Raw genomic sequence first — 21,652 nt, 5'->3', positions numbered from 1 at the left:
TAGAGATTAAGGTGCATTAGGGAGAGTGAAAAGGAAATTGACTGGTGGAGTCAAACCCTTTTAAACCCTAAGGAAGTCCAACAGGAGACGGCAAAGCCCTGCCTCTCCTGCCATAAGACAGATGGAGCAGACCAAAATGATGGGGGGGAATGGAAACAGGTCCCTAATGGGAGAGGTAGAAGAATTCTTTCTAGACCCCCATCACCCCTCAGGGTGCCCTTGAAGAATAGATACGAGACTCTGGACCCAGACAGTCAGGTAGAGGACAGCCAAGATGATCCCTCTAGAGAGCCTCCTAGTTCGGCCCTGTCCAAAAGACGGATTACAACCACAGGTATAAAAAAAAAAAAGAAGGGTAGTTGTAGTCGGTGACTCCCTTTTGAGGGGAACTGAGGGCCCTATATGTCGCCCAGACCCATCCCAGAGAGAAGTATGCTGCCTTCCTGGGGCCAGGGTGAGGGATATTAGTAGGAGACTTCCTGAGTTAATTCAGCCCTCAGACTATTATCCTCTGGTGGTAGTCCAGGCTGGCAGTGAGGACATTAATCAAAGAAGTGCCAAGATAATTAAAAAGACTTTAAAGCACTGGGTCAGTCAGTTCAGGGGACAGGAGCACAGGTGATATTTGCCTCAGTTCCTGTACTATCTGGGATGGATGAGGAGTTAAATAAAGAGAGGAGTAAAAAGCCCAACTCCTCAACAGATGGCTAAAGAATTGGTGCCACCATCAAAATTTTGGTTTCTTTGACCATGGGGCAAACTCCATAGTACCTAGTTTCTTAAAATCAGATGGGATTCATCTTTCTAGGAAGAATAAGAGGACTGTAGCCCATAAGTTAGCGAGGCTGATTAGGAGGGCTTTAAACTAGGTTTGAAGGGGGAAGGGGTTGAAACCGGGCTCTCCAGTGATCAGCCTAAGGATGGAAAGCCTGAGTTAAGAATTAAATCAACAGCCCACCTGAAGTGCATGTACACTAATGCACGCAGTATGGGCAACAAACAAGAGGAGCTGGAGGCAATTGTGCAGCAGGAAGGCTATGATGTAGTCGCCATCACAGAAACATGGTGGGATGACTCGCATGTCTGGAGTGCTGCTATGGAAGGCTATAAGCTCTTCAGGAAGAACAGGCAGGGGAGGAGAGGTGGAGGGGTGGCTTTATATGTTAGAGACTCTCTGGACCCTGTTGAACTTGAGGTCAGCAACAATAAGGTTGAGTGCCTGTGGATCAAAATCAGGGGAAGACCAACAAGACTGACATCATCATGTGTGTCTGTTACAGACCGCCCTACCAGGATGATGAAGGGGATGAATTACTCTACAAGCAGCTGGCGGATGTCTCGAAATTGTCAGCCCTTGTCCTTGTAGGTGACTTTAACCTGCCGGATATCTGCTGGGAGCTCAATACTGCAGAGAAGAGGCAGTCTAGGAATTTCCTGGAGTGTATAGAGGACAATTTCCTTCATCAACTGGTAAATGAACCTACCAGGGGTAAGGCCCCACTAGACTTGCTGTTTACAAACAGAGAGGAGCTGGTGGGAGATATAGTGGTTGAAGGCCGCCTAGGAAATAGTGATCATGAAATAATAGAATTTTCAATACTCAGAGATTCAAGGAGAAACAACAATAAAACCTCTACGCTGGACTTTCGGAGGGCAGATTTTGACCTATTCAGAAGTCTAGTCCAGAGCATACCCTGGGAAACAACCCTTGAAAACAAGGGAGTCCAGGAGGGATGGATGTGCTTCAAACAGGAAGTTTTGAGTGCACAGGAACAGGCCATACCGGTGTGCCGAAAGGCAAGCCGGCGGGGAGAGACAACCAGCCTGGTTAAACAGGGAGATTCTGAAGGAAATCAGGGATAAAAAGAGAGTTTATCGACTATGGAAGAGAGGGCTGGCTACTTACGAAGAATTCAGGAAGACAGCTAGATCATGCAGGAAGAAAATCAGGGATACAAAAGCGCAATTTGAAGTTAAATTGGTCACTTCTGTTAGGGATAACAAAAAGTCCTTCTATAAATACATTAATAACAAAAGGAGGGGCAAAGAAAACCTCCATTCTTTGATGGACTCGGAGGGAAACATAGTTAATAGAGATGAGGAGAAGGCTGAGGTACTTAACACCTACTTTGCCTCAGTTTTTACCAGTAAGACAGGTGGCCCTCAAGGCAACTGGCCTCTGGAGCTGGTAGACAGAGAGAGGAAACCAAATAGCCCCCTGTATTCCAGGAGGAAATAGTTAGTGACTTACTGAGCCACCTGGATCCTCACAAGTCTATGGGACCAGATGGGATCCATCCTAGGGTAATGAGGGAGCTGGCAGAAGAGCTTGCCAAGCCGCTCTCCATTATCTTCCAACAGTCCTGGCTTACTGGGGAGGTCCACATGATTGGAAGTTGGCAAATATCACCCCAATCCATAAAAAAGGCTGCAAGGCTGACCCTGGTAACTACAGGCCTGTCAGCCTGACCTCGGTGCCTGGCAGAGTTATGGAGCAGATCATCCTGTGTGCAATCACACAGCACCTACAAGATGGACAAGGGATCAGACCCAGCCAGCACGGGTTTAGGAGAGGCAGATCCTGCTTGACCAACCTGATCTCCTTTTACGATCAGGTGACTCACCTGGTGGACGAGGGGAAGGCTGTGGATGTGGTCTATCTGGACTTCAGCAAAGCCTTTGACACTGTCTCCCATAATATACTCCTGGAAAAGCTGGCAGCCCATGGCTTGGACAGGGGCACTCTGTGCTGGGTTAAGAACTGGTTGGAGGGCCGGGCCCAGAGAGTGCTGGTGAACGGGGCTGCCTCCAGCTGGCGGCCGGTCACCAGTGGTGTCCCCCAGGGATCAGTGCTGGGCCCAGTCCTGTTTAACATCTTTATCGATGACCTAGATGAGGGATTGAGTCCATCATCAGCAAATTTGCTGATGACACCAAGTTGGGAGGAGTGTCAACCTACCAGAAGGCAGGAGGGCTCTGCAGAGGGACCTGGATAGACTGGAGAGATGGGCTGACTCCAATGGGATGAAGTTCAACAAGGCCAAGTGCCGGGTCCTGCACTTTGGCCACAACAACCCCTGCAGCGCTACAGGCTGGGGACAGAGTGGCTGGAGAGCAGCCAGGTGGAAAGGGACCTGGGGGTGCTGATTGACAGGAGGCTGAACATGAGCCAGCAGTGTGCCCAGGTGGCCAAGAAGGCCAATGGCATCCTGGCCTGCATCAAGAACAGTGTGGCCAGCAGGAGCAGGAAGTGATCCTTCCCCTGTACTCTGCGTTGGTGAGGCCACACCTTGAGTATTGTGTTCAGCTCTGGGCCCCTCAGTTCAGGAAGGATATTGAGGTGCTGGAGTGGGTCCAGAGAAGAGCAACCAGGCTGGTGAAGGGACTTGAGTACAAGAACTATGAGGAGAGGCTGAGGGAGCTGGGGTTGTTTAGTCTAGAGAAGAGAAGGCTTAGAGGTGACCTCATCACTCTCTTCAACTACCTGAAGGGAAGTTATAGCCAGGTGGGGGTTGGTCTCTTCTCCCAGGCAACCAACAACAGGACAAGGGGACATGGGCTCAAGCTCTGCCAGGGGAAGTTTAGGTTAGATGTTAGGAAGAAATTCTTTACAGAGAGGGTGATCAGGCATTGGAACGGCCTGCCCAGAGAGGTGGTGGATTCACCATCCCTGGAAGTTTTTAAAAAGAGATTGGACATGGCCCTTAGTGCCATGATATAGTAATTAGAATTGGATCAGGGGTTGGACTTGATGATCTTGGAGGTCTTTTCCAACCCAATCTATTCTATGATTCTATGATTCTATGAACTACAGGATCTGGCACACACTGACCTTTGGTTTGACACACTGAATGCATTGATTAGAATGACTACTTTGAATACATGTCACAAAATGATTTAGCCATAAATCTGCAGAAAAGGTTTCAGAAGCAGAGCAGAGAATGAAGTTATCCAAGCAGTTTATCGCAGAAATTTATCTCTGACTGGTCAAGGCTTCCTCTATATCTGATTCCTGAGCCTGCCTATCTTCATAGCTTCTACAATTTGCCGGGTTTAAAAGCAAGCAAACAAAACCTCGTCCCAGGATCACAGAATCACTGAACTGTTGAGGTTTGGAGGGACCTCTCAAGATCTCCTAGTCCAGACCCCTGCTCAAGCAGGGTCAGCTAGAGCAGGTTGTCCACGATCAGGTCCACTTGGGGTTTGAGCCTCTCCAGCAGTGGAGACTCCACAACACCTGAGGTGGGCAACCTGAGCCACCCTAGTCCCACAGCCTTCCTCAGGAGGTGAGGGATAAGTCAGCAGCACACTCTCAGGGACAGCTGATGAGGAGAGGAAGGAACTAAGACCTGTATGTGGGCAAGGAGCAAAAGGCAAACAAGGCCCTTCTGGTCTCAGTGAGAAGCTCTGATTTCCTTGTCCATGGGCTTTTATCCAGCTGTTCCCTCCAGAGTGCCAGGACAAGGACTCATCCCTAAGAGCTCTGTGCCAGGATGGGCAGCAAAGCAAACCAGCTGCAGGCTCTGCCCACCTCTTTCTCCCTTTTATCAGAGCAGGAGGAGGAGTTGTCCTGAGGGACAGAACTGGAAACACACAGAGAAGGGAGCAGGATGGACACTGCACAGGACATTTGTCTTCCTCTACTCTGCTCTTGTGAGACCCCATCTGCAGTGCTGCCTGCAGCCCTGGGCCCACAACATGGAAGGGACACAAACCTGTTGGGGTGGAGTCCAGAGGAGGCCACCAAGGTATTCTGAGAGCTGGAGCACCTCTGCTCTGGAGACAGGGTGAGAGAGCTGCGTGTGTTGAGCTGGAGAAGGCTCTGAGGAGAATTTAGATCCCATTCCAGTACCTGAAGGGTCTCTGGGAGAGTTAGAGTGGGACAAGGGCGTGGAGTGACAGGAGAAGGTGGAATGGCTTTAAACTGAGAGAGGGCAGGGTCAGACTACATAGCAGGGAGAAATTCTTCCCTGTGAGGGTGGTGAGGCCCTGGCAAAGGTTGCCCAGAGAAGCTGTGTCTGCCCCATCCCTGGAAGTGTTGAAGACCAGGTTGGACATGGCTGTGAGCAAGCTGGTCTAGTGGAAGGTTTCCCTGCTATTTTGCACGGGGGTTTTGAACTAGATGATCTTTGAGGTCCCTTCCCACCCAAATCATTCTGTGATTCTGTGACATTTGGGAAAAGCAATCAAGCCTTTTATACTCAGGATGTGAGGCTTATTAACGGGGACAGTCCGCATGGAACAGAGAAACCGGTCCCCTCTTATACAGCTGGGTCAATCTTTTCTCCAATTCCCCGAGCTTGAGGACCTGGATCTTGTTCTTGTTGTTCTGGGCAATGGCAGCCCAAGCAATCATGATGTTCTTTTTGGTGTTCTTGCAGCAGGCACTGGCCCAGATGTGGCTGGGTATATTAACCCTGTTTTGGGAGATGGAGGAGTTCCCAGGCACAGCCCCCACAATGACGTAGGTGGTTTGACAGTCCTTGCTATTCCCAGCCATTGTATTCTGCTCATAGAGGTTCCAGGCACCCTTGTTGAGTGCAGCATCCTGGGGCACTATGTTGGTGAGGGTGAAGGTCGCAGTCTTGCCGTCCTGGGTGTGTTGATGGCCAGCGGGGCTCAAATGGCCACGGTCCAAATTGTTAAGGTGCAGGTAGTCTTGGTTGACAGCCTGGCTATTGCTGATATCCTTTTGGCTGACTGAGTAAGTTTCTCTGAGGGTCTTCTCTGTTTGCATGTCTCTGGGCAAATTGTCACGGATCAGCTTGACAGGTAAGGAAGAGGTAAAAGTGTTAGTATTGGGGATGGGAGTAATAGAGCAGGTTTCCCTGGAAAAGAAGTCTCTGAGTGTTTAGATCCCATTTTTTGTCATCTCAGTCTATGAGAATGCATGAATCCAAGACAAAATCCTATAGCTGTGACTCCTCGATGAACACTAAGGCTTTAAAAAAAGACTCAGAATCTGACTGTTCTCATTTAGACTTGTGACCTTTGTGATCTAGCCTGCAGCCTGTGCTAGGAGTGTGGCTGGATACATGAGACAATGAGTATTTTCCACTCCTAAGTTTGAAGTTGACTTTGGTAAGACATCCCTCCTGCCACATCTGGTTCCTTTTCCACCTCTCTCCACACCCCACATCTGCCCAGTGCTCTCCCCAGATCCTCCCATCCCCATTCTCTCATTCCCTGATTCCATGTATGGCTGCTACAGGTGTAGCACATTCCTGGAACACCAGTGTTTGCCTCCTGTAACCCCAGACACAGGGAGATGTGTTGAGAAACCATCTGGGCCAGGGAACATCTTCTGCAGCCTCACTGAAAAGAAGTTAAAAATTATCAGCCTCTTCAAGAGCTCCTAATCCCCAAAGACTTCTGAGGAACTCAAGTACTAAAAAAGGACCTCTGGAGAAAGTTACTAAAAGAAAGATTTTGCAGGTAGCCTGGCTCCGTGGTCCAGGAGAAAGTGGGCCAGGTTGGATGGGGCTCTGAGCAACCAGGTCTAGTGGGAGGTGACTCTTCGCCATCACAGGGGGGTTGGAATGAGATGATCTTTGTGGTTCTTTCCAACACAAACCCCTCTATGATTCTATAATTCTATGAAAAGAGAGAAGCTTTATCCCCGCTAAATGTGGAGGCTGCAGTGGTGCAATATCCTATTAGTTGTTTGAATTCCAATGAGTACAAAGTGCAAATGGTTTTTTTTTTTTAGAACTTCATCACCTTTCTGTTCATCTTTGGGGAAACATATTTATTCTCCCTCGGGAACAGGGCACATGGCTTTCTTCTGTGGTTCATGAACACCTACATTCCATCCTGCTACTCTGTCCTTAGCAATTACCTTAACTTCCTCTCTCTGTTCCATAATTTCCTTGGCCTATTTTGCTGGAGGTCTGAATGACATTTGGGAGAGCTCTGTTGTCTGTGGAGATCTGTGTGTCTGGTGGATCCTTCTGAAGCAAGCCTGAGGCAACAGTGCTCAGGGGCAACTGCCCATGGATGGAGATCACCCCCTTCTGACTGGACTGACACTGATGCTCCTCACTTTTCACTGCCTAAAATATCCCTCAATAAATTCCTCAGTGTTCAACAAACCCTCTCATCACTCAGTGCCTGTGCCAAGGCTTTTTCCTTGCTCATCCCACCCAATTCTGCGTTTCTCCTCACTTCTCTCCTATCACTTACAAAGCCTATTTGACTCCTAACTGGGAGCAATTAAGCTCTGTCAAGGATGCAAAACAGCTCAGGGTAGAGTGGAGTTCCCAGCCCTGCAAGATTTTGCTCCCCTAAATTTAGCTGCTGTTGGATGCCTTTTCCCCATCACTGGGTCTCCCACCACAGCAGGGCACAGAGAGGGAGGTCATTTGACTTTGGAGTGGAATGGAATGTAATTTCACTTCATGTTGCTCTCAGGTCATTGTGGAAAACGGGGCACCTTTGGGATAGGACTCCTCCTGCTGCTGATGTTTGAAATGCATCAGGTGCAGGTTTCTGAAGTGAGATGAGATGAATCCCATGCAGTGGGTGCATTTGCATGTGTATATATGGGGATGGGAGGAAATAGAGCTGTTTGGTTAAATGCTGCAGTTCATCTTTTAGTGACAGGAGGGTGACATCTGTAAGAGACAACACTCACCTGGGGCTCCACCATCCATTGTGGCGTAGGTCTCTTTCCAGTTCCAGGGTTGTAGATGTAAGCGGAGTACACAGGAATACGATTCTGTTTGTCGTACAAGGTGGCAAAGAAACGCTGGTTTTGGAAGGTCTGGCAGATCCAGGCTCGGTTCCTTGGCAGGAGGCCATTTGTTGCAATCATTTTCTGGTAGAAAAACTGATCACATATATTTGAAAGGGACTGCACCACCTTGCCATGTCCCAGCCAGAGGCAGCTCGCCCAGACCTGCAGCAGCAGCAACCGCAGCATCGCGGGAGGATTTCAGGTGAAGGGCTCTTGCTTCCCTGGAAGGCAAATGCAGAGGGAAACTCAGCTTGGAGAGAGCTGACCACGGCCTGGAGTCATTTCTGTGCTGGTGGGACACAGCTGGCTGATGAGGGGACTATGAGAGACCAAGAAGAGGGTAATGTCTGACCTCCTGGATATGGAAAATCACCAGGGCAAGAAGGGTGAACTCTAAAATAGGGTTAAGGTGACTACAGGAAGCAGCAGTGGGAGAATTCATCTTATCCAAGGAGGGATCCAAACCCACCTCATGTGCAATCAGCTCTCACAGTAAAGTTATCTGACTCTGAGGACCAGAGGCACAACAGTGGGACAAGGTCCCCTTTACCAAACTACCTGAGTTGGACCGTCAAGGGCACTGCTGCAGGAATTTCTATTTCTATTTCTTCAACAAGAACAAGTCCTCTTTTGCCTACCATTTTAAAGAAGGCAGGCAGGAAAGGCAGATGGAAGGATTCCTGGGACAGAAAGCTGCCACAGCCACCTCACACTGCAAAAGGGTCTGGGCTGAGGACTGCAGAAGACTTGACAAGGCACCTTGCACATTTGCTTCTTCTGACCTTTTGCCCTGACCTTTATCTCTTCATATCCAGTCGATTCAGGATATAGACCTACACACACCCTTGCTCTTACCCAAGACATCTGGTCCTTTTTCTCTTTACCAGCCCTGGATCAGGAACATGGGGACCAGTGAGGAGGAAACTCAGAATATGAGCCACAAGCTCTTGCTTTTTATAGTGCTTTGTAGAGCAGGACTGTGTCTCTGCCCCAAATCAAGCAGAGAAGTTCCTGAAACGTCCTTTTACATCATCCCCTCCATGAGCTTAAAATAGATCTCACTTACTCAATATCACACATATAGAAAACAACTTACCGTGGGAAAGATTGGCTCAGCACTCTGCTCACAGCCCCAGAGTGGCCGAGGACTTTGAAATCCTCTTCTGCAGTCTGAGACTGGCTGTTTATATAGGATCCCCAGGAAGGGGATGAGTTGTAAGATTTCCCAGAAATGTTTCAGATTAAGTTTGCCCAGGAGTGCAGCCAGCACCTGTGTTTGTCCAGAGGTTTTTTCTGCAATCTCATGGGTGAAATTTAGGTACTCGATAAGCTCTGCACCACACCTCCCCTCTGATTCTTATTCAACACCATGGTGTGAATTTTCCAGGGGACTTGGCTAGAATTTTTCTCCCAAATCAATCCTTCTGTCCTTGTCCTTCTTAATACAAAAAGTTAAAGAGCTGCACAATTCAGTGCATGCATAAACTCTCATTTCTCCATGGGAGGCAGATGTTGGAGCTCAGCAACTCCAGCCTACGCTTTGTCTGATCTATTTCTTCCAAAGCTAAGGAAACACTTGAAATACTGGAGTCAGTGTTGAGGAAGGAGCAAGAGCTTACCTTGAAGCAGAGTGTCAGAAAAGGCAGCTGAGCCGCTCCTTGCCTCTTCTCCCTGGAGAAACAGTTGGCTGATCCTTCAGGAGTCCCACTGCAATATATACCCGGTTGTACATCTGCCCCTTTTGATAAATAGGGAATTCCACAGAAAAGTGAAGTTTTCTATTTTTATTCAAGGGAGATTTGTTTATGCCTTCCATGGTGTAACAGCTGCTATTTGTAGTTTCCTCTGAATTTCTCCAAAATTTGCTGACTTGCACATCTCTGGAGCAGTTAACTGCATCTAAAGGACATTTGGGAGTGCTCTATTGTTTGTGCAGGTCTGTATTGGTGATGGATCCCTCTGAATCAAGCCTGAGGCTCAGAGGCAGCTGCCTGTGGCTGGAGATCACCCCCTTCTGACTGGACTGACACTGATGCTCCTCACTTTTCACTGCCTGAAATATCCCTCAATAAATTCCTCAGTGTTTACGAAAGCCTCTCATCACTGAATGCCTGTGCTGAGGCTTTTTCCCTGGATCATCCCACCCAGTTCTGAGTTTCTCCTCACTTCTCTCATATCACTTACAAAGACTCTTTGACTCTTAACTGGGAGCAATTAAGCTCTGTCAGGGATGCAAAACAGCTCAGGGCAAAGTGGAGATCCCAGCCCAGCAGGACTGTTGCTCCTCCAAATTTAGCTGCTGTTGGATGCCTTTTCCCCATCACTGGGTCTCCCAGCATAGCAGGGCACAGAGAGGGAGGTCATTCAACTTTATAATGGAATGGAATGGAACATAATTTGACTTGATGTTGCTCTCAGGTCATTGCAGAAAACTGGGCACCTTTGGGATAGGACTTCTCCTCCTGCTGATGTTTGAAATGCATCAGAGGATCCATGTGTTGCAGGTTTCTGAAGTAAGATGAGATGAATCCCACCCAGTGGGTCCATTTGCAGGTGTTTGTAGTGGAGTAGGAGGAAATAGAGCTGTTTGGTTAATTGCTGCAGTTCATCTTTTAATGACTGGAGGGTGCCATGTTGTAAGGGAGGACACTCACCTGGGGCCAGGCCGGTAGGTGTAATCCGAGTACACGGGATTGTGCCTGTTTCTGTCATACAAGGTGGCAAAGAAAGTTTGGTTGTTTAAGGTCTGGCAGATCCAGGCTGGCTTCTGGGGCTCCAGGCCCTTTGTTGCTAGGGTGTTCTTGTAGGAAAAGTGAGGACATGACCTTTCATAGGATGGCACCACCTCGCCCTGTCCCAGCCAGAGGCAGCTCGCCCAGACCTGCAGCAGCAGCAGCCACAGCATGGCAGGAGGATTTCAGGTGAAGGGCTCTTGCTTCTCCTGGAAGGCAAATGCAGAGGGACACTGAACCTGGTCATGAGCAGATCATGGCCTGGAGTCAGTGAGAGTTGTAAGATTTCCCAAAACAGGGTTTAGAGTAAGTTTCTCCAGGAGTGCAGCCAGCACCTGTGTTTTTCCAGAGGTCTTTTGAAAAGTCACGGATGCGTTTTTGGTACTCAGTAACCTTCCCCTGCCTTCTTATTCAACAGTTTGCTGTGAATTTTCCAGGTGACTTGACTTGAATTTCTCTCCTACATTGTTCCTTCTGTCCTTGCTGTGCTTTACACAAGAAGTTACAGAGCTGCAAAATTCAGTTTGTAAATCTGTCCCTTTTGATAAACAGGAAATTTCACAGAAAAGAGAAGTTTTCCGCTTTTATTCAAGGGAGATTTGTTCATGCCTGCCCAAAAGCAGGGTGACAGTTACTATTTGTAGTTTCCTCAGAATTTCTCCCAAATTTGCTGACTTGCAGAGTCCCAGGTCAGGAGCAGTTAACTGTGTCTGTTGACTTCCCTGTCCATTTCCTCATTCCCCATGGGCTGTGGCCGCTGCTGTTTCAGCACCTGCACACATTTCTGTTCCCAGCAGAACATCCCTGGTGGCATTAGACCAACTGGCCTGTCTCTGAGTACACTCAGATGTTCACAATCTGCTCTTCTGCAGCCTCACAGAATATAATTAATACGGTCAGGCTACATATTTTTCCTTGATGGATTTCCAAGGCTTTGTAAGAGCCCTTATTCATGCCACCAGCCTGGGAAAGAGAATGCTCTGCAGAGACCTTAGGGTAGCTCCTTTCAGTATATGAAGATTTTACAAGAGAGGTAGAAAGGAACTTTTAACATGGGCATGGAGGGACAGGACAACAGGGAATGGCTTTAGTCTGACAGATGGCAGAGTTAGATTAGATATTAGGAATAAAATCTCCATTGTCGTGGTGCTGAGGCATTAGAATGGGTTTCCCAGAGAAGCTATGGATACCCCATCCCTGGAAGTGTTCAGGGCCAGGGTGGATGGGACTGTGAGCAAAGAGGTCTAGTGAAAGGTGTCCTTGCCCATGGAATAGGGCTTGGATTGGGATGATCTTTCAGGTCGCTTTCAACACAAACCAGTCCCATGATTCGTTCCATAGATCCAAGGGCACATTTCAGTATCTGCCACTGTACAGCTGCTGACTCTGTGTTCAAACAGGATCCCAATCAGCCCAGAAAGAACGTTTGATGGAGACAATTTTCTCCCCTTAAGAATGGCCAAACAGCCAGTGGTTCCAGAGCCTGGAAAGCAAGGGCAGTGGGGCATGGGATGAGCAGTGACAAGGATGAGTGTGGTTTCAAGACTCAGCAGGCATGAAGAGGTGAGGGAGTGAGACAGAGGGAGCCCCATGAGGTACAGCAGAGGTGTCTGCAGAGGTCCCTCAGCCTGAACTAGCACCATGAGTGGGCTGTGTCAGCATTTGATCCCAGGAGAAAAAACCCATGGAGGCAGGGACCTGGGGCACAGGGGCTGTCCAACAAAGGGGTGTGTGAGTGATGGTCCTACTTTGTCCCCCTAAACAGCAAAATATTCTCTTACCTCTCTAAGCTCTCCAGCTGGCACAAGTGAGTGCTACTGCTGCTCTCACCCTGGCAATGGAGACAACAGGAGCACAAGTCCCTGGTGCTACTGGGCACTGCCCAGTGTCTGTGCTGGGATCTGGTTCCCTGTGCTCAGGTGTCCAGAGCCCCTGGGGAACCTGCCTGGCCTCTGGCTGATGGCCCAGATGGGTTTGGTGTTCCCCAGGATTCTGCAGCACATCAGCCCCACCAGGGCTCTCACACACCTCAGGGCACCTCAAGGCCCAGGGTACATCTGTTTATGGAGCTGAGCCAGGCCTGGATCTCTGGTGGTTGGGATCAGACACTCACTATATCTGGAGACACCTGCATGTTGCTGCCTGACTCTGCACCTCAACCCCACCCACTGTTTCAGTGCAGCCCCAAAGAGGCTGGTCCAGAGTGAGGAATGAGACCCTGTAGGATGATGAACAACAGCTGCTGAGCTGAGAAGTTCAGGCTCAGGCTGGTACCTCTGGAAGTGACACAGCTTGTATGAGCTGTTTGCAGCCTGATCCACTTTGTTCATGCCCATTCCTTGGAGAAGTAACTGCAGTCTGATGGGGACACTTTAGGACATGCTATGGCATCTTTAGATTGGATTTGGACACCCCTCCTGCTGCAAGGATGCTCTGGGTACTGTGACATCACTAGGGGATTGAAATTTCAGCACGAGGCAACTTGTGGTTTATATACGAGATGACCGGCACTGGAGTAAAGAATTTTTATTGTGAACTACTGAGGTACTATATGATCTGGCACACATTGACCTTTTTATTGACACATTGAATACACTGATTCTATTGAATACACTGAATACATTGAATACATGTCACAAAATCATTTAGCCATAAATCTGCAGAAAAGGTTTCAGAAGCAGAGCAGAGAATGAAGTTATCCAAGCGGTTTATCACAGAAATTTATCTCTGACTGGTCAAAGCTTCCTCTATATCTGATACCTGAGCCTGCCTATCTCATAGCTCAGCTCATGCTCCCAAGGGGGAGGTTGCAAAAGCAAGCAAACAAATCCTGCTAGCAAATTTACATAAACACACTCTGTTTAAGCTGGGGATTAAGAAGCCTACTGATAAGATGTAATTATTTTCTTCCTTCTCCATGCTTAATTTGTTTACACACCTCAGGACAGCTGGGCTGCTCCTCCTACATTTCACTGTATTTGTTCTTCCCACCTTTGTCCGTATGTATGTCCTTTGGTGCTGTTATTGCCTCTGTTGGCTGGGATGTATTTGTGGGGCAATCCTTACAGCCTCTTGTCAATCCTTGGTCTCTCTGCTTTCCTTATCCCAGGGTCACAGAACTACTGAATTGTTGAGTTATATCTGCCTGACATAACTCAGAAACTCTGCCTGAAGCCTCCCAGACTGCACTGGGCAGCGAGCGATGCCTCCCCCTGCAGCCACTTTTCCTTCTCCCTGTCTCGCTCAGCCAGCAACGCCCCAGCCTGACACCCACTCTCCCTTTCACTGAGCAGCAAGCAGCCCCTGTGCCTTCACCCTCTTCTCATGCTCAGCAGCAAGAAACACCTCTGCCTGAAGTCTCATTTCCTCCCCGAGCTTGGCAAGGAACACCTCCACGAGAAGCACGTGAAGCACCTGCAGCCTGCTCCCCCCTTTCACAGTCACACTCCGCATCAAGCAACATTATCTCCCGAAGCCTGCTTTCCCTCTCCTCATCTGCGTGATCCTGCAGTCCTTCCGCCAAATCCTGCAGAGATCCTGTCATTTCTTCCTCTGCCCCTTTGGTGGCATACCTTTCCTTTTGGGCAGCTGTTAAAGCTACTCCCAAAATTGCACATAAATCTGCTTTACCCTTCTCCTTTCGTACCTTTTGTTCACTTAACATCACATTTATCCATTTAACCACAGCCTCAGGGCTGTACCAGTTTCCATCGGCCCATTCCATGCCTGGGGATGTCAGACAGGCATTATATTATCTCAATTTTTACAAAATCAGGGAGCAATCGAGCACTGACATTTCCCAGACAGTCTTGGCTTGCAGCTGCTCAGATCCCTCCTGGCTTTTAAAAGCCAATGGATCACTTCCCAGCCCTCCTGGCCCAGAATTCATGGGTAAAGTGATGGAACCCTGCATGCACCCCTTCAACCATTTAATCCTGCCCAATATGCCAAAAATGCATCAGGTGATGTTCCACCTGTAGCAGGATGCTCTGCCTAGAATGGGATAAAACAACTTGAACAACGGCCTCTTTGCCAAGCTCACAAGTGGTGAATGGAGAAGAAGGAGTCACGCTGCTCTTGCTGTTGAGGAATGTAAAACCAGCTGGATTCATCAATCCCAAAGTTAAACATCCTGAGACTGAGATGAAGATGGCAAAGTACTCAATAAAGGAACAAGCAAGTGATACTACTAAAACATTATCTAAACCTGCTGAGCTGACACAGCTGGTCTGGAGACATCTGACGATCAGTTCATCATTTTACACTGTAAAAACCCAGTCCCACTTCTTAATGGCAGGGTTTTCTAACAGCCCTTCTTGGAGAGTGTGCGTGGAGATTCCTCCCTTGAGTGGGGACATCCCTCAAGGTCGCTCCTTGAGGCTGAGTAGAAGAGATTTGCCCAGGGTCACTGGTATGGTAACATCAATCTCTTCTTAATAATTTACTAGATTTTACTAGCTTTGATGTAACTGCTTTAATATAATTGCTTCAATAGTGCTCCCTAGTGCACTATGTTATCCTAGTAGTTATAGCTTCTGTACTGATTAAGATACTTTTGTTTAATCTTTATCATAAAAAATAATTTCTATTTATGTAAACCTGTCTGGTTTGCCATCCTCAATCCTGTGGGACAAAGTTGTGTAAGGGTTCAATTACACCTCTATAATCCTTTAGACCTAAACCATTGAAAAAAAATCTGGTGCTAAGATTGGACCCAGCTGCACCCAGACTCCTTTCTGAGAAGTTTAGAAAGCAAGTGGGTCCTTTCTGCACCTCATGACTCAACGGGAGGGCTTCCCTAATAGACTTTGTCTGAAACTCCCATTCTGGCCACAACACGGCCCTTAAGGGAAAGGGAACACTGAAGATTCGCAAATGCTTGTGGTTGAAAGGAATTACAAAAGTCAGAGAGTTCTCAAAAAAACTCACAACATTTTATTAGCTAATTACACACTTGGCATAGAATTTGGTACGTTAGTCCCTGACCTATTATATAAGCACATGGCAGTGGGTACCTTTATATAGATAAGTTTCCCTGCACTGAAAACTGGTTTCTTTCTTCCCGTGCAAATTGGTTTTCGTGCACAGTCTGTTCTGTGAGACCTTTCTGGAAATGGGACAGAGGGTTTAGGGGGTCTTGAGTTGTTTTGGTCACCACCTACAGCCCATGCACAGGACATTTGTCCCCCTCTACTCGGCTCTGGTGAGAGCCCACCTGCAGTGCTGCATCCAGCTCTGGGGCCCACAACACATGAAGGACACAAACCTGTTGGAGTGGAGACCAGAGGAGGCCACAAAGATGCTCCAAGGGTTGAAGCACCTCTACTCTGGAGACAGGGTGAGAGAGCTGGGGGTGTTCGCCTGGAGAAGACTCTGAAGAGAACTTAGGTCCCATTCCAGTACCTAGATTGCTGTCAAAGAGAGCTGCAGAGGGACATTGGACAAGGGCATGGAGTGATATGCCCTTGGAATGGCTTTAAACTGGCAGAGGTCAGATCAGATGTTAGAAAGAAATAATTGGCTGTGAGGATGGTGATGCACTAGCACAGTTCACCCAGAGAAGCTGTCTGACCCACCCCTGGAAGTGTTCAAGGCCAGATTGGACAGGGACTTGTGCAACCTGGTCTAGTGGAAGGCCTCCATGGCAGGGGTGCTGAAACTGGAGAGATAGATCCTTAAGGTTCCTTCCAACCCAAATTACTCTGTGATTCTCTGACATGGGGCGAAAGCTCCTGAGCCTTTTACACCCAGGATGTGAGGCTTATTCCCGGGGACAATCACTGTCAAACAGAGAAACCTGTCCCCTCCCATAGAGCTGAGTCAACGTGTCCTCCAGCTCCCCCAGCGTGAGGAGCTGGACCTGGTTCTCGTCGTTCTCGGCAATGACCGCCCAAGCCTTCCTGTGGTTGTTGTCCACCACGCAGCAGGCACTCGACCAGAGGTAGCTGGGCTTATTAACCCTTCCCTTGGCGATATAGTTGTTCCCAGGCACAGCTCCCACGATGACGTAGGTGATGTTACAGCCCTGGGTATTCCTGATCATCGTTTGCTGCTCGTAGTTGTTCCAGGCGCCGCCGTTGAGTTTCTCGTCCTGGGGCACTATGTTGGTGAGGGTGAAGGTAGCCATCCTGCTGCTGTAGTCGAGGTGATGGCCATTGGGGTTCAAATGGCCCCGGTTCAAACCCGTCAGGTTCTTGTAGTCTTGGAGAATAGCCTGGCTCTCGCTGATTTTCTCTAAGCTGACATTGTAATGCTTCATCAGCGTCCACTCTTTTTCCATAGTTTTGGGGTAAGTTGGGCCCATCAGCTAGACAGGTAAAGAAGAGGAAAAGGTGTTACTGCTGGGGATGGGAGTAATGGAGCAGGTTTCCCTGGAGCAGAGGTCTCCAGGTGTCAAGAACATGTTTTTTGTCATCTCAGTGTATGTAAATGCATAAATCCAGAGAAATCCTATAGCTGCCGCCTCCTGGATGAACACAAGAGCTTTAAGGCAAAAGACACTCAGAGTCTGACTGCTCTCTTTTTGACTTGTGGCCTTTGTGATCCAGCCTGCAGCCTGTGCTGGGAGTGTGGTTGGGTACATGAGACAATGAGCATTTTTGTCTTCCAGGTTTGAAAGGTGACTTTGGTAAGACATGTTCTCTGTCACACCTTGTTCCCTTTTCACCTGTCTCCCCATCCCACATCTGCCCAGGCATCTTCTCATTTCCTCTAACTCCCACTAATCACATCCAACCTTAATCCCCTGCATTTGATCACACTGTCACCTGCCTTGACCTTTTCTGCACACAGCATCATTTTCACAAGAGTTCTCTCGCTCCCTATGAAAGGTTTTCATGGGGTTTTTTAATCCAATCTGTCAGCACATAAGTGCTTTCCAAGTTCAGGGAAAGCAAGGACTTGCATATCCTCTTTGAAGGCTGGACAGGATGGGAAGAGGATGAGCGGAAAAGCTGTGGTGCTCCTAGAACTTCCAGGAGGAGATAAGGACTCAGCCCCATCTCCTCCTTTCCTTCTCTACCCCTTCCTTGGGAAGAAGTATGGCCATTTTACCAGGGCATTGGGTGAGAGAACAAGGGCAAATGGCTTCAAACTGACAAAGGAAAGGCATAGATTAGGTATTAGGAAGAAGTTTTTCCCTGTGAGGCTGGTGAGGCACTGCAACCTTTTGACCAGAGAAGCTGTGGATGCCCCATCTTTGGAAGTGTTCAAGGACAGGTTGGCTGAGGCTTGGAGCAACCAGGTCTAGTGGAAGGTGGCCCTGCCCATGCAGAGAGGTTGGAATGAGAGGATTTTTAAGGTCTTTTCAAACCCAAACCATTCTATGAGTCTGTGATTGTATGCTTTTACCCCTACTAAATGTGGAGGGTGCGGTGGTGCAATATCCGTATTAGTTGCTCAAGTTCCTATGAGTAACAAGTGAAAATGTTTTTTTATTTCATAACTACAGCACATTTCTTTTCATCTTTAGGGAAACATTTTGAGCCTTCCTCTGGAACAAGACATGGGGCTTTCTTCTGTTGCTCATTTTGATCTAAAACCCATCTGCTACTGCATCCTTAGCAATACCCTGAATTTCCTCTCTTTCTGTTCCATAATTTTCTTGGCCTATTTTATTGAAGCTCTGAATTTTTTCCAAAGGAGGTTTGGGAGGACTATATTGTTTGTGGAGGTCTGTATTTGTGATGGATTCTTCTGAAGCAAGCCTGAGGCAACAGTGCTCAGGGGCAACTGCCCATGGTTGGAGATCACCCCCTTCTGACTGGACTGACACTGATGCTCCTCACTTTTCACTGCCTGAAATATCCCTCAATAAATTCCTCAGTGTTCAACAAACCCTCTCATCACTCAGTGCCTGTGCCAAGGCTTTTTCCTTGCTCATCCCACCCAATTCTGAGTTTCTCCTCACTTCTCTCCTATCACTTACAAAGCCTCTTTGACTCTTAACTGGGAGCAATTAAGCTCTGTCAAGGATGCAAAACAGCTCAGGGCAAAGTGGAGATCCCAGCCCAGCAGGACTGTTGCTCCCCCAAATTTAGCTGCTGTTGGATGCCTTTTCCCCATCACTGGGTCTCCCAGCACAGCAGGGCACAGAGAGGGAGGTCATTTGACTTTGGAATGGAATGGAATTGGACTTGATGTTGCTTTCAGGTCGTTGCAGAAAACTGGGCACCTTTGGGATAGAATTCATCTCATCCTCCTGCTGATGTCTCTGACACATCAGAGGATCCATGTGGTGCAGGTGTTTGAAGTAAGATGAGATGACTCTCACCCAGTGGCTTCATTTACATGTGTGTGTGTGTGGAGGTGAGAGGAAACAGAAGTGTTTATTTAAATACTGCAGTTCATGTTTTATTTTAATGTCTGGAAGGTGACATGCTGTTAGAGAGGACACTCACCTGGGGCTCAACCAGCCACCCTTTAGGTCGTTTGCCAGGTCCAGGCTCATAGATGTAAGCAGAGTACACGGGAATACGCTCCTTTCTGTTGTACAAGGTGGCAAAGAAATACTGGTTCTTGTAGCGCTGGCAGATCCAGGCTGGGTCCTGTGGCTCCAGAGCTTCATTTGGGGGGATCTCCCGGAAGAAAAACTGAGGACATGAACTTTCAAAGGATGCCACCACCTCACCCTGTCCCAGCCAGAGGCAGCTCGCCCAGACCTGCAGCAGCAGCAGCCACAGCATGGCAGGAGGATTTCAGGTGAAGGGCTCTTGCTTCCCTGGAAGGCAAATGCAGAGGGAAACTCAGTTTGGAGAGTCATGGCCTGGAGTCATTTTTGTGCAGGTGGGACACAGCTGGCAGGAGGGGACTGTGAGAGACCAAGGAGGGGATAACTTCTGTCCTCTGGGATATGGAAAAATCAGCAGGGCAATAAGGGTGTGTAGGAAGATGACTGGGGGTAAAAGGATAACAGTACAGAAATTACAGGGGAAAATATGGTTGATACTCCCTGGATGGAAGACAGTCAGCATACCTGGACTCCCACACACAGCACAATCTAAGGGGACTTAACAGTGGGTGCAGCAGAGCAGGGACACCATGGCCAGGCCCTGCCAAAACCCTTGCAGAGGAGGGACTCAGTGGTACTTTCTAGCTGATAAGCTGCACTGCAGCTGAAATCCCAGGGAGATAAAGGAAGATGTCCTGATGTTGAATCAGCCACCGTGGTGAAATCACTCTCCTTGGACTCACACCTGTCCCTATCCCAAGGTTATCTCAGGTACTTACACTGAGATATCCACCCCCAAGCTGCAACCATCTTCCACTGAGTAATATGTATGAATAAAATCACACAGGCTCCACCTAAATGTAAAGAGTAAAAGTGAGTTAAAAATGGAGAGAAGTGAGGGAAGACTCCATCATAACTTCTGGGATCAGCTGATGGGCTGAACCTGCCTTCTCCCCCACAGGGACACCTATGGGTAAAACCATACTCTGTGAGGGCTGACTGATTATCTCCAGCCAGCTTTTTCAGGGGATTAGAGCTTGTTAGTATGTTGCTTTGAATTAGTGTATTGCTTTGAATATAGTTTTGCAGTCAGATACTATCACTGGCCACCCTCAAGCCTTAACCTGCCACACAGTTTTATTAATAAAAAGTGTTATGATAGAATCATAAAATCATAGAATATACTGAGTTGGAAGGGGGCCAGCAGGATCACTGAGCCCAATTTGTGGGACACAATCCCATTATGTGCCTGAGAGTATTGCCCAGATGCTTCTTGAGTTCTGTCGGGCTTGGTGCTGTGACCCCTGCCCTGGGGAGCCTGTTCCAGTGCTCAACCACCCTCTGGGTGAAAAAAGCTTTTCCTGATACCTCACCTACACCTCCCCTGACTTGGCTTCATGCCATTCTTTCTCCCTTCTGCTCTGAGGGTCTTTTCCCAATAGAGAACTGCAGCTGGCAACAGACTCCGCTCAACCACCTGCAATTAGTTCATGGGGCATTTGTCAGGGAAATAACAGCAATGCTGCATTTCCTACAAGTCTCTGCCCCCATCCAGGTTCACACAGATATGCAGCTCTTCCATTCAGGTGCCTTATTGAACCCAAGATTGACCTGGCTCTCAGCTGACAATGGGATATTGAACTACATATACCCTTGCTCTGACCCAAGACATCTGGTCCTTTATCTCCCTACAAGCCCCGGATCAGGAAGGTGACGACCAAGGAGCTGGTCAGAAACAGAGAACAGAAACCACAAGCTGTGGCTTTTTACAGTGCTCTGCAGAGCAGGACTGTCTCTGCCCCAAATCAAGAGAGAAGTTCCTGAAAAGTCCTTTTGCAACACCCCCTCCACGAGCTTAAAATATATCTAAGATCATATCGAAAATACAGAAACCTACCGTGGAAAAGATCAGCTCAGGACTCCGCTCACAGCCCCAGAGTGAAATGCCTCTGCTGCAGCCTGAGACTGGCTGTTTATATATGATCCCCCTGGAAGGAAAGTTGTAAGATTTCCCAAAACAGGGTTTGGAGTAAGTTTGCCCAGGAGTGCAGCCAGCACCTGTGTTTGTCCCGAGGTCTTTTGAAAGGTCATGGGTGGAATTTTGGTACTCAGCAAACTCACCCTGCCTTCTTATTCAACACCATGGTGTGAATTTTTCAGGTGACTTGACTTGAATTTCTCTCCAAAATCGATTCTTCTGTCCTTGCCCTCCTTAACAGAAAATGTTAAAGAGCTGCACAATTCAGTGCATCCATAAACTCTCATTTCTCCATGGGAGGCAGATGTTGGAGCTCAGCAACTCCAGCCTATGCTTTGTCTGATCTATTTCTTCCAAAGCTAAGGAAACACTTGAAATACTGGAGTCAGTGTTGAGGAAGGAGCAAGAGCTTACCTTGAAGCAGAGTGTCAGAACAGGCAGCTGAGCCGCTCCTTGCCTCTTCTCCCTGGAGAAACAGCTGTCTGATCCCTCAGGATTCCCACTGCAATATATACCCGGTTGTAAATCTGCCCCTTTTGATAAACAGGGAATTCCACAGCAAAGAAAGTTTTGCTGTTGTTACTCAGGGGAGATTTGTTCATGCCTGCCCAGAAATGGGGAGACAGTTGCTATTTGCAAGTTCCTCAGGATATTTCCCAGCTTCACTGACTTGCAGCATCACGTGTCAGGAGCAGTTAACTGGGTCTGGTGACTTCCCTGTCCATTTCCTCATTCCCCACAGGCTGCAGCTGCTGCTG

At 48.2% G+C, this 21,652-nt stretch overlaps 3 protein-coding genes across 5 annotated transcripts in view; all 3 read right to left on the bottom strand.

Annotated features, from left to right (window-relative positions):
* The window catches only part of LOC126644572 (endonuclease domain-containing 1 protein-like), a 15,701-nt gene extending 6,266 nt beyond the window's left edge, over positions 1-9,435 (bottom strand). Inside the window, 1 exon segment of the mRNA XM_050324104.1 lies at positions 9,355-9,435. The gene's annotated coding sequence lies outside the window, so the exon portion shown is untranslated.
* Positions 3,945-21,382, bottom strand: LOC126644573 (endonuclease domain-containing 1 protein-like). The gene is made up of 3 exons (XM_050324105.1): positions 21,309-21,382; positions 7,634-7,956; positions 3,945-5,764 (listed from the first exon to the last, which is right to left on the bottom strand). The coding sequence occupies exons 2-3, from the start codon at positions 7,919-7,921 to the stop codon at positions 5,219-5,221; spliced, it is 834 nt and encodes a 277-aa protein (XP_050180062.1). The 5' UTR covers positions 7,922-7,956; positions 21,309-21,382; the 3' UTR covers positions 3,945-5,218.
* LOC126644574 (endonuclease domain-containing 1 protein-like) lies at positions 15,380-21,452 on the bottom strand. 3 transcript variants are annotated; one of them, XM_050324108.1, is made up of 5 exons: positions 21,309-21,401; positions 21,038-21,127; positions 20,814-20,904; positions 18,867-19,186; positions 15,380-16,774 (listed from the first exon to the last, which is right to left on the bottom strand). In XM_050324108.1, exons 4-5 carry the CDS (start codon positions 19,149-19,151, stop codon positions 16,229-16,231), a joined length of 831 nt encoding a protein of 276 aa, XP_050180065.1. In that variant the 5' UTR covers positions 19,152-19,186; positions 20,814-20,904; positions 21,038-21,127; positions 21,309-21,401; the 3' UTR covers positions 15,380-16,228. The 3 variants fall into 3 exon arrangements, with proteins under 3 accessions (XP_050180065.1, XP_050180064.1, XP_050180066.1); XM_050324107.1 differs by lacking the exons at positions 20,814-20,904; positions 21,038-21,127 and having other exon boundaries at positions 21,309-21,452; XM_050324109.1 differs by lacking the exons at positions 20,814-20,904; positions 21,038-21,127; positions 21,309-21,401 and adding an exon at positions 19,442-19,671.
* Between the last annotated feature and the right edge of the window lie 200 nt (positions 21,453-21,652).

Source organism: Myiozetetes cayanensis, unplaced genomic scaffold, assembly GCF_022539395.1.
Source record: "Myiozetetes cayanensis isolate MyiCay16 unplaced genomic scaffold, myiCay2020 scf3, whole genome shotgun sequence".
NCBI classification, from domain to species: Eukaryota; Metazoa; Chordata; class Aves; order Passeriformes; family Tyrannidae; genus Myiozetetes; species Myiozetetes cayanensis.
This window is presented reverse-complemented; position numbering and strand designations above follow the sequence as displayed.

Coding starts and splice junctions, on each gene's coding strand:
- LOC126644574 (XM_050324107.1), bottom strand. CDS start 19,151: ATGCTGTGGCTGCTGCTGCTGCAGGTCTGGGCGAGCTGCCTCTGGCTG. Junction 16,775..18,866: donor GGTGGCTGGTTGAGCCCCAG/GTGAGTGTCCTC, acceptor TTACCTGTCTAG/CTGATGGGCCCAACTTACCC.
- LOC126644573 (XM_050324105.1), bottom strand. CDS start 7,921: ATGCTGCGGTTGCTGCTGCTGCAGGTCTGGGCGAGCTGCCTCTGGCTG. Junction 5,765..7,633: donor AATGGATGGTGGAGCCCCAG/GTGAGTGTTGTC, acceptor TTACCTGTCAAG/CTGATCCGTGACAATTTGCC.